At 37.0% G+C, this 14,361-nt stretch overlaps 1 protein-coding gene across 11 annotated transcripts in view; it reads right to left on the minus strand.

Annotated features, from left to right (window-relative positions):
* The window catches only part of LOC306854457 (period circadian protein homolog 2-like), a 35,547-nt gene extending 21,409 nt beyond the window's left edge, over positions 1–14,138 (minus strand). For 4 of the 11 annotated variants that reach the window (XM_079392459.1, XM_079392460.1, XM_079392456.1 and 1 more), the window contains exons 1-4: positions 13,959–14,132; positions 12,010–12,389; positions 5,806–5,898; positions 5,187–5,556 (exon numbers count right to left, since the gene is read on the minus strand). In XM_079392459.1, the coding sequence (XP_079248585.1) occupies positions 5,187–5,556; positions 5,806–5,898; positions 12,010–12,329 (783 nt within the window). In that variant the 5' untranslated portion in view covers positions 12,330–12,389; positions 13,959–14,132. Of the gene's footprint in view, positions 1–5,186; positions 5,557–5,805; positions 5,899–6,129; positions 6,198–12,009; positions 12,390–13,958 lie in introns of those variants that run through there. The other 7 variants (XM_079392461.1, XM_079392458.1, XM_079392466.1 and 4 more) reach the window with 6 other exon arrangements.
* Between the last annotated feature and the right edge of the window lie 223 nt (positions 14,139–14,361).

A 14,361-nucleotide genomic window follows, 5' to 3' on the forward strand; every position in this document is an offset into this window, starting at 1 on the left:
CCTAATGGTTAGAGAGTCGGACTTGTAACCCGAAGGTCGCGGGTTCGAATCTCAGGTCCGGCTTGGATTGTAGGTGGGGGGAGTGAATAACCAACACTCTCTCCACCCTCAATACCACGACTGAGGTGAGACCCTTGAGCAAGGCTCCGAACCCCCAACTGCTCCCCGGGCGCCGCAGCATTGGCTGCCCACTGCTCCGGGTGTATGTTCACTACTGTGTGTACACTTGGATGGGTTCAATGGAGAGCACAAATTTTGAGTATTGGTCACCATACTTGGCCACACACCACTTTTCCTTTTCCCCCCTACCTTCATAGCTATGAACCCATTTTTTAAATCTTATAAAATTGTAAAGCCTTTAGCCTATTATTTCTCAACTCTGTGCAGTAAAATTCACATTATTAAATGTTCACTTTTCATTCATGGAGACGACATGAAGAAATGTGCCAAAAACGTCTCAGCGAAAAATAAAAATGAAATAAAAATGATCGCCTGGAGCACCGAAAGCAGCATAGCAAATTTTCAAAAGGGCGCTATCTTTATAAATAAACGGCAGATTTGAGTTTTAAACAATTACATTCTCGTCTGAAAAACTCTTAAAACTACATTTCATGACACAATAACAGTAATATTTTGAAAATTATGCGGGTTTTGGGGCAATGACGTGTCACAAGTCCACAAGAAAAGAAAAGAATGCATCTTGAGAAACAGCTATTGTCTGCACGCGCTGATGTAAATAAGCTGAACACTTATGGACAACAGAGTGGAACGAGTGAAGGAGAAGCTTTGTCCCCTTGTATCACGCAAAAGTGACGATTCTAGTCAACCAATCAACGTCCTGCAGTGAGTTTAGCTCCACCCTTTTGGTACCCTTTGCTGTGCTAGGTACCCCAACAGAAGGGTACCAAAAAAGTGGTACGGTTCTTTTCTCTATTTTGGTACCATTCACAACTTCTGACAATGGAAATGGACATAATTGTGTACCGTACTGTGCTGTAATGAACCGTTACATCAGATGATTCATTCCGTTGCCACTGTCAATCAAAGCAGACTCGTGGCATGATTTAACTTATACCCTCGCGTAAATTTAACATTCGCGTTTGTCATTCCAGAAACAGTATACGTGGACGTTTGGTTCTCTTAGGCAAACAAAACCTTTCTCCAAATTGTGAATGAATTTCGTAGAGAAACCGAGAAAAAGGCACTCCCCTTATGGCACAGTACAGTTGACCAGAAATTACTGAGCTGGCTTATCTAAAATTAGGCAGTCATTCAAGCAAAGAGCTTGACTGACAGGCGATCTGACCAATCAGAACGCGGATATTATTTGCCACCGCTGCTATCAGCCATCTTGCCCGACAGCTACAGCCGGTCTCCATAGAAATCCATGTTAAAACGGGGTAAAAAAGATCGACTGAATTGAAACTTTTTCAATATAGCTAAATATAAATATGTGAGGAGGGTTAAGCTGTGCTGTTGTTGGCTGGAATTCCTTTAAAGTACTTGTTTTGCATACCAGAAAACCGGTCATGTCTGGCGCTGTATGCTTGCAGCGCTTAATTTAAAATACTGAGTGTGAAATAATAAAATGTTAAAACGTGTGCTCTTTTCATTCTGTGGACAAAATCCTGTGAATTTCCCCCCGATCGGGAGCTGTATATGCACATGCACTCATCTGTTTTCAATGCAGCTAACCTCGTGTCGCTTCATGTCATCTTCCCACTCATTAAACTATGACAGGTCATTAACTGTAAAAAGACGGTCATTGCGACACTGTAAAGTGATGAAACTATGGCCTGTGTGCTTTTTTAAACCATTTTCATAGGTTTCACGTTATATTGTTGGCTAGGAAAATATGTAAATGCACATGCCCAGTAAATTTTCCCTGAATATTCAAACGATTGCAACTGTGATATTTTACATTTTAAACGTAGCCTACATTTTAAACACAATATATTCAATTATTGTTTACAATATTTTATAACAAAATAATAATAGCTCCAACGAAATCCGCAACAGAACTGGTGTGTGTCTCCATGTAACAACGGTGTTTCATTAGTGAACGAATCTGCAGCTTTGAATGATTCGGAGAGTCTGTAATTAATAACCCATTCATAACTACAGTCATTTGCTTCGTTACTGAATGAATGAATGAATAACGTGATGCTTCGCTCATTAAGGCGGTGACTTGCCGCCACCTACTCGCGATTTTAGTTTTAAATCTACAAGTTTCACTTCGTTTTGCCATCATTTATTGCTTTATTTGTTATATTAATAATGCACTTAATGGCATGTTAAGAATATGACATAAAACATGATATGCAATTAATAAGGCTAGAAAAACGTTGCCTCCCTAAAGGTAAAAAAATGCACCTGTAATTCAATTTAAAGGGGAAAATATCGTCCCTTAATGGAAAAGATGTGACTGCGGTCTAAGTGGGGGTATGTAAGAATGTTAAATGCCCCAGGGGGTACGCTACTGTAAAAAGTTTGAGAACCACTGCTCTAGTACATGTATGGGTAAATCTTGTATACTGCATATGTAACAGCTTAATTTGGTTTTGTTATGGAGTTTCCAAAGGCTTAATTGTGTTTTAACTAGGGCTGTGTTTTTTATTTTATTTTATTATCAAACACACACACACACACAGTGGGCAGCTATTTTTGCTGCGGTGCCCGGGGAGCAGTTGGGGGTTCGGCGCCTTGCTCAAGGGTCTCACCTCAGTGGTGGGTATTGAAGGTGGAAGAGAGCGCTGGTTATTCACTCCCCTAACCTACAATCCCTGCTGGTATCGAGATTTAAACCCGCAACCTTTGGCTTACAAGTATACTCTCTAACCATTAGGCCACAATTGCCCCATATATTGCCATTATCAATTCTAATATGCCACTAAATAGTTATAGATGCAAACCTTGGTAACACTTTATTTTAAGGTGTCCTTGTTACATGTTATACGTACTTACTATTATAATAACAATAAATTATGCATAATTACATGCAAGTAACCCTAAGGCAAACCCTAATCCTAACCATATAGTAAGTACATGTAGTTAATTAACCTTACTCGATACTTAAATGTATAATTACACTGTAACAAAGACACCTTAAAATAAAGTGTAACCCAGACCTTTTTTTTAAACTTTGGATGTTCAGAAAAGCTTGTTTGTACAACCCGATTTTCCAGAAATGTTGGGACGTTTTTTAAATTTGAATAAAATGAAAACTAAAAGAATTTCAAATCACATGAGCCAATATTTTATTCACAATAGAACATAGATAACAAAACAAACGTTTAAACTGAGAAATTTTACAATTTTATGGAAAAAATTAGCTCATTTCAAATTTGATGCCTGCTACAGGTCTCAAAATAGTTGGGACAGGGGCATGTTTACCATGGTGTAGCATCTCCTCTTCTTTTCAAAACAGTTTGAAGACGTCTGAGCATCCAGGTTATGAGTTTCTGGAGTTTTGGTGTTGGAATTTGGTCCCATTCTTGCCTGATGTAGGTTTCTAGCCACTGAAGAGTTTGTGGTCGTCTTTGACGTATTTTTCATTTAATGATGTGCCAAATGTTCTCTATGGGTGAAAGATCTGGACTGCAGGCCAATTCAGCACCCGGACTCTTCTACTATGAAGCCATGCTGTTGTAATAGCTGCAGTATGTGGTTTTGCATTGTCCTGCTGAAATACACAAGACCTTCCCTGAAATAGACGTCGTCTAGAGGGGACCATATGTTGCTCTAAAACCTTTATATACCTTTCAGCATTCATAGTGCCTTCCAAAACATGCACTGGCTTTTGATGCTGGCTTTTGAACGCTGATAACACGCTGGAAGGTCTCCCTCCTCTTTAGCCCGGAGGACACGGCGTCCGTGATTTCCAACAAGAATGTCAAATTTGGACTCGTCTGGCCATAGAACACTTTTCCACTTTGAAACAGTCCATTTTAAATGAGCCTTGGCCCACAGGACATGACGGCGCTTCTGGACCATGTTGACATATGACTTCCTTTTTGCATGATAGAGCTTTAGTTGGCATCTGCAGATGGCACGGCGGATTGTGTTTACGGATGACGGAATCACACCGATGAGTGATGCAGTGTTGTCTGAGGGCCCCGAAGACCACGGGCATCCAACAAAGGTCTTCGGCCTTGTCCCTTACACACAGCGATTTCTCCAGTTTCTCTGAATCTTTTGATGATGTTATGCACTGTAAATGATGAGATTTGCAAATCCTTTGCAATTTGACGTTTAGGAACGTTGTTTTTAAAGTATTCCACAATCTTTTTACACACTCTTTCACAGATTGGAGAGCCTCTGCCCATCTTTACTTCTGAGAGACTCTGCCTCTCTAAGACATCCCTTTTATAGCTAATCATGTTACAGACCCGATGTCAATTAACTTAATTAGTTGCTAGATGTTCTCCCAGTTGAATCTTTTCAATTTTTTTTGCATTTTGCCCCCATGACAACTTTTTTGAGACCTTTAGCAGGCATCAAATTTGAAATTAGCTCATTTAGTGGATAAAAGTGTAAAATGTCTCCGTTTAAACATTTGTTATGTTCTCTATGTTTTATTGTGAATAAAATATTGGCTCATGTGATTTGAAACTTTTAGTTTTCCTTTTATTCAAATTTTAAAAACGTCCCCACATTTACGGAATTCGGGTTGTAAATCATTATAGACTTTAGGCCATTGGTCTCAAACTCAATTCCTGGAGGGCCGCAGCTCTGCACACTTTAGCTCCAACCAGCTCCAAATCACACCTGCTTGGAAGTTTCTAGTGATCCTGAAGAGCTTGATTAGCTGGATCAGGCGTGTTTGATTAGGGTTGGAGCTAAACTGTGCAGAGCTGTGGCCCTCCAGGAATTGAGTTTGAGACCAATGCTTTAGGGGATTGAATAATTTTGATTGCAACTGTGTGTGTGTGTGTGTGTGTGTGAGTTTGTGTATATATATATATATATATATATATATATATGTATTTATTTTTCTTGTTCTGATGTACGTTTATCCGGGATATGAGTTCGGAATATGCAGTGCATCCAATGTGTCTAGGTCTACATAAAATATATTTGTGTTTTAACTGATTTTGACAACTTGACTTTACTCAAATATATGTAAGAACGGTTTCAGAACTGTAAGTAAGAACTGTTTAAAGGCTGTGTTTGTGTGTGCTACTTACAGCATTTTTTAGGGTATATTCTGAGGTAATACTGTTGATTTCTTCAATAGTATATGAGGACACATTGAGACCTGAGGGCTGACTGTCATTAATCATAAGCATCTGATAGTACTCTTCATTGGCTGTTAAAAAGAAAAACATGCCAAGCTTACACAAAAATAATATACAAAAATACATAAAATAGGGGTAAATTATTGTATTTGTGGTTATCTGACCTTTGACCTCTTTGATGCAGCGCAGGGCATATCTAAGAGTGTGAAGTGTGGTTGCCCGGCCCTTGCTACATTTGTCAGGAGGGAGGTGATATTTCAGCTCTTTTAAGGCCTTAAAAAGCTCCTTTTGACTCTTGGCCTTTGCTGACTGTTCACTACTGCAGAGACAATACACATTCAAAATGACACAAGTATTGTATTTCTTAAAAAGGGTTCAGTGCATGTTTTACAATGTAAAACATTCTCTAACTCCCTGAATCAACACTCCCTCACTAGTTCAAAAAGAGGAGCTGACTGACTTCTTCATTAAGTGATTCAACTGGTATATAATGCCTGTACATACCTATAATATATATATATATATATATATATATATATTATGTATATAATGCCTGTGGTTGTGTTACCTGCAGCCACTGGTTGATGGGTTGTCCTGCTCTGAACTGACCAAGCTGAATGCATTGTTGCTACTGGGAGGGGAAAGACTCTGAGAGTTTGAGCTACAGAAGAAAAATAAGAGATGAAGAGAACAACAAATATAAGTGAGACAGACATAAAAAGACTGGAGAATTTCTGAAAAGTCAGGGCATTATTATCAAGACCTTACAAAATGCTTTATTTAATATTAGACTTTTTATGTCAGGGTCTCAAACTAAAGGGGAGGGGGTGATAAGACAGAAAGCAGAGAAACAACAACGTTTACCTAAGGACATAAAAAATACTTCCTTTACTTCTTTGAATTTATATCTTTTTCGTTATCTTCTTTAAAACACATCGGTCTTGGGTGGCTTGGTCACAACTGGACATACAGTAGGAAATACAGTAATATTAATACCACGTGTAAATGTCACTGGTTACATGCAGTGAGTTACTTCTAAGTTTTTACACTGTTGCTGTTGGTTTTAGATGAAACACATGCTGAAGAAATTATTCTCAAAGCATTATTCATTATTCATTCAAACAGAGAGAGAAACATCACCTTCACAAAAATGTGTCAAATATATAGGCACAATTTCAAATGTGACATTTAATATAACATTAAACAACTGCATAGTTAGTGCCTTTTCAAAGATTTTAATTTTAATTTCAGGAGGACTAAAACAATTTGTTTTGTTAAAATTCATACACACAGTCAGCCTTTTTAACCAAAGGGTCTAAAATAGGTTTTGATCACAAATATTATATTATTTGACATTATTATTATTATTATTATCCTGCTCCACCCAGGTGCGCTCTGGTCCCGTCCTGCCCTGCCACGGCTCCTGAGACCATGAAGGCTCTCTCTGTGTTGTCTGTCTCTGCTCTCTCTGTGTTTTCTGTCCTTGTTCACCCCAGATCCCAGTCTCTGTCATGGGTTCCTGCCCTGTCTGCCTCCCTGTGGTGGTCCTCTGCTCGGGTCTGGTCTCGCCTGCTCCGCCCTGGTGGGCTCTGGTCTCGCCTGCTCCGCCCTGGTGGGCTCCGGTCTCACATGCTCCGCCCTGGTGGGCTCCGGTCCCGTCTGCTCCGCCCTGGCCTCTGGCTCCGCCCTGGTTTCCTGCTCTGCCGGTTCTGCCTCAGTCCCCGGTCTTCCCACTTCCTCGCGAGCATGGACCAGATTCGTGACAATTATATATTGTTTTGATAACAAAAATTAAGAGTGAATTTTGCTTACAGAGGCCAGCAAAGTAAGTATCTTAATAGAAAAAATATATATTTCTTAGTTCTGCATATTCTAATGAGTAATACAGGTACATCTAAAAAAATTTAATATCATGAAAAAGGTCAATATTTTTTGTCACTCATTTCAGAAACTGAAACCCATATATTATATAGATTCATTACACATATAGTGAAATATTTCAAGCCTTTATTTCTTGAAATTTTGATGATTATGGCTTGAAAACCCAATATTCAGTGTCTCAGAAAATTTGAATATTGCATAAGATCAATAAAAAAATGATATTTTAAACAGAAATGTCAGGCTTCTGAAAAGTATGTTCATTTCTATGCACTCAATACTTGGTTGGGCCTCCTTTTGCATGAATTACTGCAATGTAGCGTGGCATGGAGGCAATCAGCCTGTGACACTGCTCAGGTGGTATGGAAGCCCAGGTTGCTTTGATAGCGGCCTTCAGGTCATCTGCATTGTTGGGTCTGGTGTCTCTCATCTTCCTCTTGACAATACCCCATAGATTCTCTCTGGGGTTCAGGTCAGGCGAGTTTGCTGGCCAATAAAGCACAGTAACACCATGGTCATTGAACCAGCTTTTGGTACTTTTGGCAGTGTGGGCAGGTGCCAAGTCCTGCTGGAAAATGAAATCAGCATCTCCATAAAGCTTGTCAGCAGAAGGAAGCATGAAGTGCTCTAAAATTTCCTGGTAGATGGCTGCGTTGACTGTGGACTTCAAAAAACACAGTGGACCAACACCAGCAGATGACATGGCAGCCCAAATCATCACTGACTGTGGAAACTTCACACTGGACTTCAAGCAACATGGATTCTGTGCCTCTCCACTCTTCCTCCAGACTCTGTGACCTTAATTTTTATGGCGTTATTTTACTTTCCTTTGCTCTCACACAAAACCGGACACGCGCTCTCGGATATACGCTGTGTCTCTCCTCTTGCTCAAGTGTGCATGCTCAAACTTTGTCCTGTGCACTCGCACATCTCTCCGTGCTCTTGCGCTAGATATTAATTATTTTCACACCAGGATTAAACGTCAAAAGTTATAAACCAATCAGATTTTCTACGACTGACCCGATGAAAATACTAGGCCTACGTAAAGAGGGAACTGATCCTGCAATTTCTCTACAATTTAATAATATTTAATCATATCAAATGTATATTACAAATGGCTATGAATCGGGTGCTTGGATGATTTATAAAAAACAAAAAAAAAAAAAAACCCTAGTTTGTCTAATTGTTTGGTCAAACCCCTCTGAGCGATTTATCTAAACAAACAAACAAAAAATATGATTCTTAAAGTTCATGTGGCCATACATGTATTGTGTACTTGGGATGAAATATATATATATTTGAAGATTAATTATTTTTGCACCTGAATTAAACGTTGTCAAAAGTTATCATTATGCACTTTTAAAAAATATCTTGAAACAGATTTCTTCATTAGGGTCTTTCCTTGATTTTTTCTTTATTGTTGCATTTTTGTTTTAACACACTGGTTATTGTAGGCTACTTTGTTTTACATTATATATTTTATGTTTGTATTTTGTTCTTTTCTGTGAAATACTTTGACAATCAAAGAAGGATCTTTCATTTCTTTCCAGTTTAATAATATTTAGCAATGTTAATCAAATGTATATTTGAAATGGCTAGAAATTAGATGCTTGGATGATTTGTACATATAAATAACCTCTGTCCAACTATGGTTGGTCAAACCCCTCGATTAATCTAAAAACCGTGATGAGAAATTAAAACAAGTTAACTTAGACATAAGGATTCTATGATTAACAGTGTCAAAGGCTTTCTTTAAATCAAGGAACACTGCTCCAACTACACCACCTTTATCTAAGAGAGTTTTAATATTTTCTATAAAAAAAAAATTTCCGGTTTCCGTTGAGTATTTTGCTCAAAAACCAAACTGCATTGGATGCATTAAAAATGAACTACTACTCAAGTAACTGCTAATCTGTTCTGCAACTAGTTTCTCCATAATTTTAGAAACGGTGGGTAAAATACTAATTGGCCTATAATTATCAATAGAAAGGGAGTCTCCACTTTTGAATATTGGAACAACAATCGCCGACTTCCAAACACTTGGGAATTTTCCCTGGGAAATTGAAAGATTAATAACTTTACTAATAGGTTTAATTAGGGTCAAATTAAACTCTTTGAGCATAACAACATCCATGCCATATTTATCTTTTGCTCTAGATGACTTAAGAGATCTAATTGTTCTCATAACATCAGAATCACTAACAGGCCTTATTCTAAAAACAGGTTCCACTGTTGTAACTGGACAGACATTAGTATACGCAGGCGGAAAACAACTAGTGATAGTTTCTACGGAATCAACAAAATGATGATTAAAAATCTCTACCATCTCAGCTGGATTGTTTATTGATTTCCCTTTTACTTTAAGTTCTAGAATTTTCTTATCTTCATTTTGTTGGCCTGTTATTTTTTTAACTGATTCCAAATGATTCTAGGATTGCCTCTTGCTTTTTCTATCATAGTGAGGAAAAAAATCTGCTTTAGCTTTTTGTAATTTCTTTACCACAGAGTTCCTTAACATAGTAAATCGATATCTATCACTACTCAATTTATTTTTAAGTGAGGTTTTCAAAGCATGATCCCTGTCTTTCATCAAATTCAGAATATGTACATTTATCCATGGGACCATATTCTTTTTCTTTCTATGATTAAATTTACAGGTATAATCAGTAATAATATTTTTGAATCTTTTAGTAAAAATGTCACTATCTTCCTCATAATCAATACCGAATAATAGATTATCCCATTCTATCTGCTGAATAGCACCTTTAAAATTCTCTTGTTTATTCTTTGGTATCCCAAAGAATTCACATTTCTTAACAAATGAGCTAAACCTCTTCTTAGTTAGTTTCCTAGTTACCAGAATCATATTATGGTCAGACAGACCAGTTAACATATTACAAGATTTCAAAATTCGCTCAGGTCTATTAGTAAATATCAGATCAATTTGACTTTTAGTAGAATTGGTTATTCGAGTAGGTCCACTAATTAATTGTTTAAGATCAAAACAATCAGTTATCTGCTTAAGATTTTTCCTAGTAGATTTATCTTCCCAATTAATGTTGAAATCACCCATGAAAATTACCTCCTTGTTAAAATTACATTCTTTCAGTAAAGTATCAAGATTTTCATAGAAACTGCAATTAGAAGAAGACTTATGCGCATCCCGTGCACAGAATGATGCGCTTGAAGGAGTCACAGTTCAAAGTACAAAGGGAAAAGATATTGATGCGTAGTGTATTAAATCTGTACGTTAGTTTATTAAGCCGTTTCTTTTAAAAGTTTTAAAACTCAGTTAATGTGCGCTCGAGGAGAGTTTGACTGTAGTAACCAAACGCAAGATGCAGTTTGAATGCTGAATGGAGGATAACAGACAGTCGTGACGGAAAGAAAAGTTTACCTGAACTTGAATTTAACGACTTAAATATTCATCTGTACCTCAGATTAAACTTTGGAACAGCTTCAGGACACTTGAAATATAGTGCACAAAAATGTTATGGTGCTTTATCATGTTTTTGTACCTTTCGTGGGGCTCAACAATAACACAGAATAGTATTTTAATAGTATTTAATGATTATGAACATAAAAGCATTACAAAACTAATTAATATACCATCGATGAGACCAGAAATCTGATGCGGAAGCATGTATAATTACAATATAAAGCCATTTTAAGTGTTATTGCTATTAAAATAAGGTACATGTAACATAAAAGTACATATGTGATGATGTTTTTGCAACAGCTCCAAGTCTCACGCGCAGTGTCGTTCACTCCTTTCTGATATAGTGCACTCAACTGCCGTACAATATATAGGGATTAGTGAATGAGTGGGTGATTTCGGACACAGCTAATCTCTGCTGCAGCTATCAGAAATGAACAATGAAATTCATCTTCTACCTATTAGATTGTGTTTTATTAATGTCTACACCTACCCCAACCCTACAGATCCAAGATATAGATCCAACTCCTCCCACCTTACATATCAAAAACCATGAGACAGTCCCTTTAGATTTGGTGCAGCAGCATACCGAGTCGAACACCACCCAATTTCCCCATGATGGCTGTTGGCCATTTTGAATTTTGACGTAAAGTGCTATATATCACGAACGCATTAGTGTATCATTACACATCGGTATGTCACTATGCCCTGAAGGTACTGAAAAAGTTTTGGGCAAAAATTATAATTAAATTTCAAAAAAGGCTTATAGCTTCTCATTAGTTTTGTCTATTTTTACCTACTGGTCTTGATAGATTCCATAAACCATATCTAGAACAATGATACCAAATATGCCATAATCAGATGAACTTCCTGTGCATTATTTGGAATTTCTTTCACATCCATTTTGTCACAGCACCACCTATTGGTTAAAGCAATTAATAGGCAATTGATAAGCAATTAAACCAACAAGTGATTGCATTATAATTTTTTTTAACATTTTGCTTAAAATCAACATATTTTATTACTATTTGTTTTAATTAGTAATAAATTGCATTCTAATTGCATGAAGTTGCTGATGAACATGACGCTGGACAATGACTGAGTAGACTGCAGTCATATGCTCCTAAAATTCAAGATATGAGAGCAAAAAGGGTAAGATATAAGGTCCCTTCCTTGTATTGGTTTTTGTCTTATATTTCTATCATATGATATATTTTAGCAACATCACTCAAACAAGAATGCTGTTTTTCCTCAAATATCTGCACGACTGAAAATGTGATATTGACTGTTGTTCACAGCGATGCTGCATATCAGACTGCTCATCCAGGTAACTTAAACTGGCGTTATCACACCACAGACTCACACTCTCAAGTTATAAAAATGCAACTGGTACAATCATGCATGTCAACAATCAATTGTATTATGTTACAAATTGATAAAAGTCTTGTATCTCCTCACCTCTTGTTACTCCCTGATGACGTCATGATTGCAGAATCTTTATCGTTTCCACTGGAACTCCCCACAGACTCATTTCCATGTGATTCATTACTGTGAGACTCTGTGCCACTTCCACTAGAGCCACTTCCGCCCATCTCCATGTCCTCATGCATCTGTGTTTGAGGCCTCGGAGAAGTGGGTGGGTCATGACTGCTGTCACTCCCCTCAGAGGCCCTGCCCATGTGGTGCAGGTGAGACATGGAGCCACAAGGGGATTCAGATTCCCCTTCCTCAGACACGCCCCTGTACAGGTAAGGCTTTGACTCTGGCTCACCTGACATGGACAAGGTCAAGCATTACATTTCAGGTCAAAGGTCCCCTGAACCAATTACATGTTGTAGCTGTGAAAACAAATGTTAAGATAAGGTAAATGCATTAATGTTTTTTATTTTTTATTATTTTTATTATTTATTGATTATGCAAGTTGTAAAATGTAAATTAATGTAATAATGCTATTTTTGCCTCATAAACTGAAATACACTTCCATTTCCATGATAGACAATGACAGAATGCTAATTTTTCTCTCTGGAACTATTAATTTATTGCAAAAATACATTAAAAAAAGCAATTCATGCATACAGTGACAAATACACCTATTTTATGATAAGCATGTTTTAAATTTCTCAGTAAAAAATAATGTCAGGGTCATACAGACCCTCATAACTGTAATAATATAGTGTTGCTAGAAAGTCCTTTAGTCACAATGTCTTTATTTTTCAGGATTAAGAGAGAGTAATTTGTTCAGATTCTGTATTTTTATACAAGTGATAAAGATATGATGAAATTTATAAGATCTTTTAAAAACTTTTAACCCAGGTTTCATAGTTACATAATGAGACCATTTATTAATAAATTTTCATATTCTGAAATATTAAAATGCAATTTTTTTATATTTGTAAATGTAATTTGTAGGAGTTCATCAAAATGTATTTATCATTTAATGAAGAAAATACTTGGAATAAAATATGTTTAAAATTCAAAAGCATCAATTCTCCCCTAGTTACCTAATACAAGAGTTTTTTATTTATTTATTTCATTGTTCATTGATATTTAGAAAGTATAAATATAGATTGCTGGTCCATGATATTTTACAACAATTGAAAGTCATATGGGAAATGCAGTTTTAAGCACACACCTGACTCACACAAACTGTTTCTGATAGTTACATGAAATAGCCCAGCTTCACCAACTAAATTACAAATTAGCATTTTTCAGGGAACTCACTGCATATTTATTTCAACGAATGTATCTATTTAACCCTAAACAAACATGTAACTTGATTTCATAGGTTTGACGCTGAAGAAATAAAACATCATAAACAAACCTCCATAGTTCCAGTCAATAAAAACCTTAAAAGGTAAAAAAAAGTCCGAGAAAAAAGAAAGAAAAAAACAAGCCTGCAGTTACATATTTTGAGATGCATATTTTAAATTTTGTGCCGTATGAAAAAGTTTCTTGCATGCGTTGGTCTGAGCTTGCAATTAAAACTATTAATATCAATACAAATATAATCGCGATGAAGACATTAGCACTCTTGTAAACATGGTTTTATATATTTAAATACATTTGTGTTATTTTCAGCCCATACTCCCTCCCGGTCCGCCTTTCTATTCACACGTTGACCTGCACTGCACGGTACACTGACACAGTTATGCAAAAATACTGCTTTTAAATTCGTTTTATGATCTACTTAATTGGCATACGTGTTCTAATACGGGGAAAAACGCATATAATGCTGTATTTATAATGCATTATAATCATTACAACTCCAAAATGTAGGAATACTGTACAAAACAGAAGGATTAGAACATTCCGCGCATGCGCAGTATGCGACAGGTTATGCAACTTTTTTTTTGTTGATGTTCTTTAAAGCCTCCATTGAAAAAATGAAGAAGTCTAATGTCACAAACCAGCAAGAGCACGCTTGATTCACGGTCCAGGTATTTTGGTAATATCAGTGTTGTCCCGGCTTACTTTTGTCACCGCGAGGCACATAAGAATCCTGGCATACTGTATAATATTTCACCGGTCCTCATCACCGCTGAAAGCAGTAGATCACGCTTTGACCTAAATTTTGGCTCCTCCCCTTCTACTTCCTATTGGCTGCAGCACTAGGGTTCCCATGGAAAACACTACGCAGTGACGTCATTCCGCGCTGGTTGGTGTAGGACTCCGCCAATGTCTTTATATAAATCGAGAAGGCGCCGCACGTGGAAGCCCATGCTGATATTATGATCGCGGAAAGTAAAGTAACAGTATGATTCGAATTGACGGCAACGTTACTACGTTATATAAAGACAAAATATAATTGCT

The sequence above is a fragment of the Barbus barbus genome (genome assembly GCF_936440315.1).
Source record: "Barbus barbus genome assembly, chromosome: 34".
NCBI lineage: Eukaryota > Metazoa > Chordata > Actinopteri > Cypriniformes > Cyprinidae > Barbus > Barbus barbus.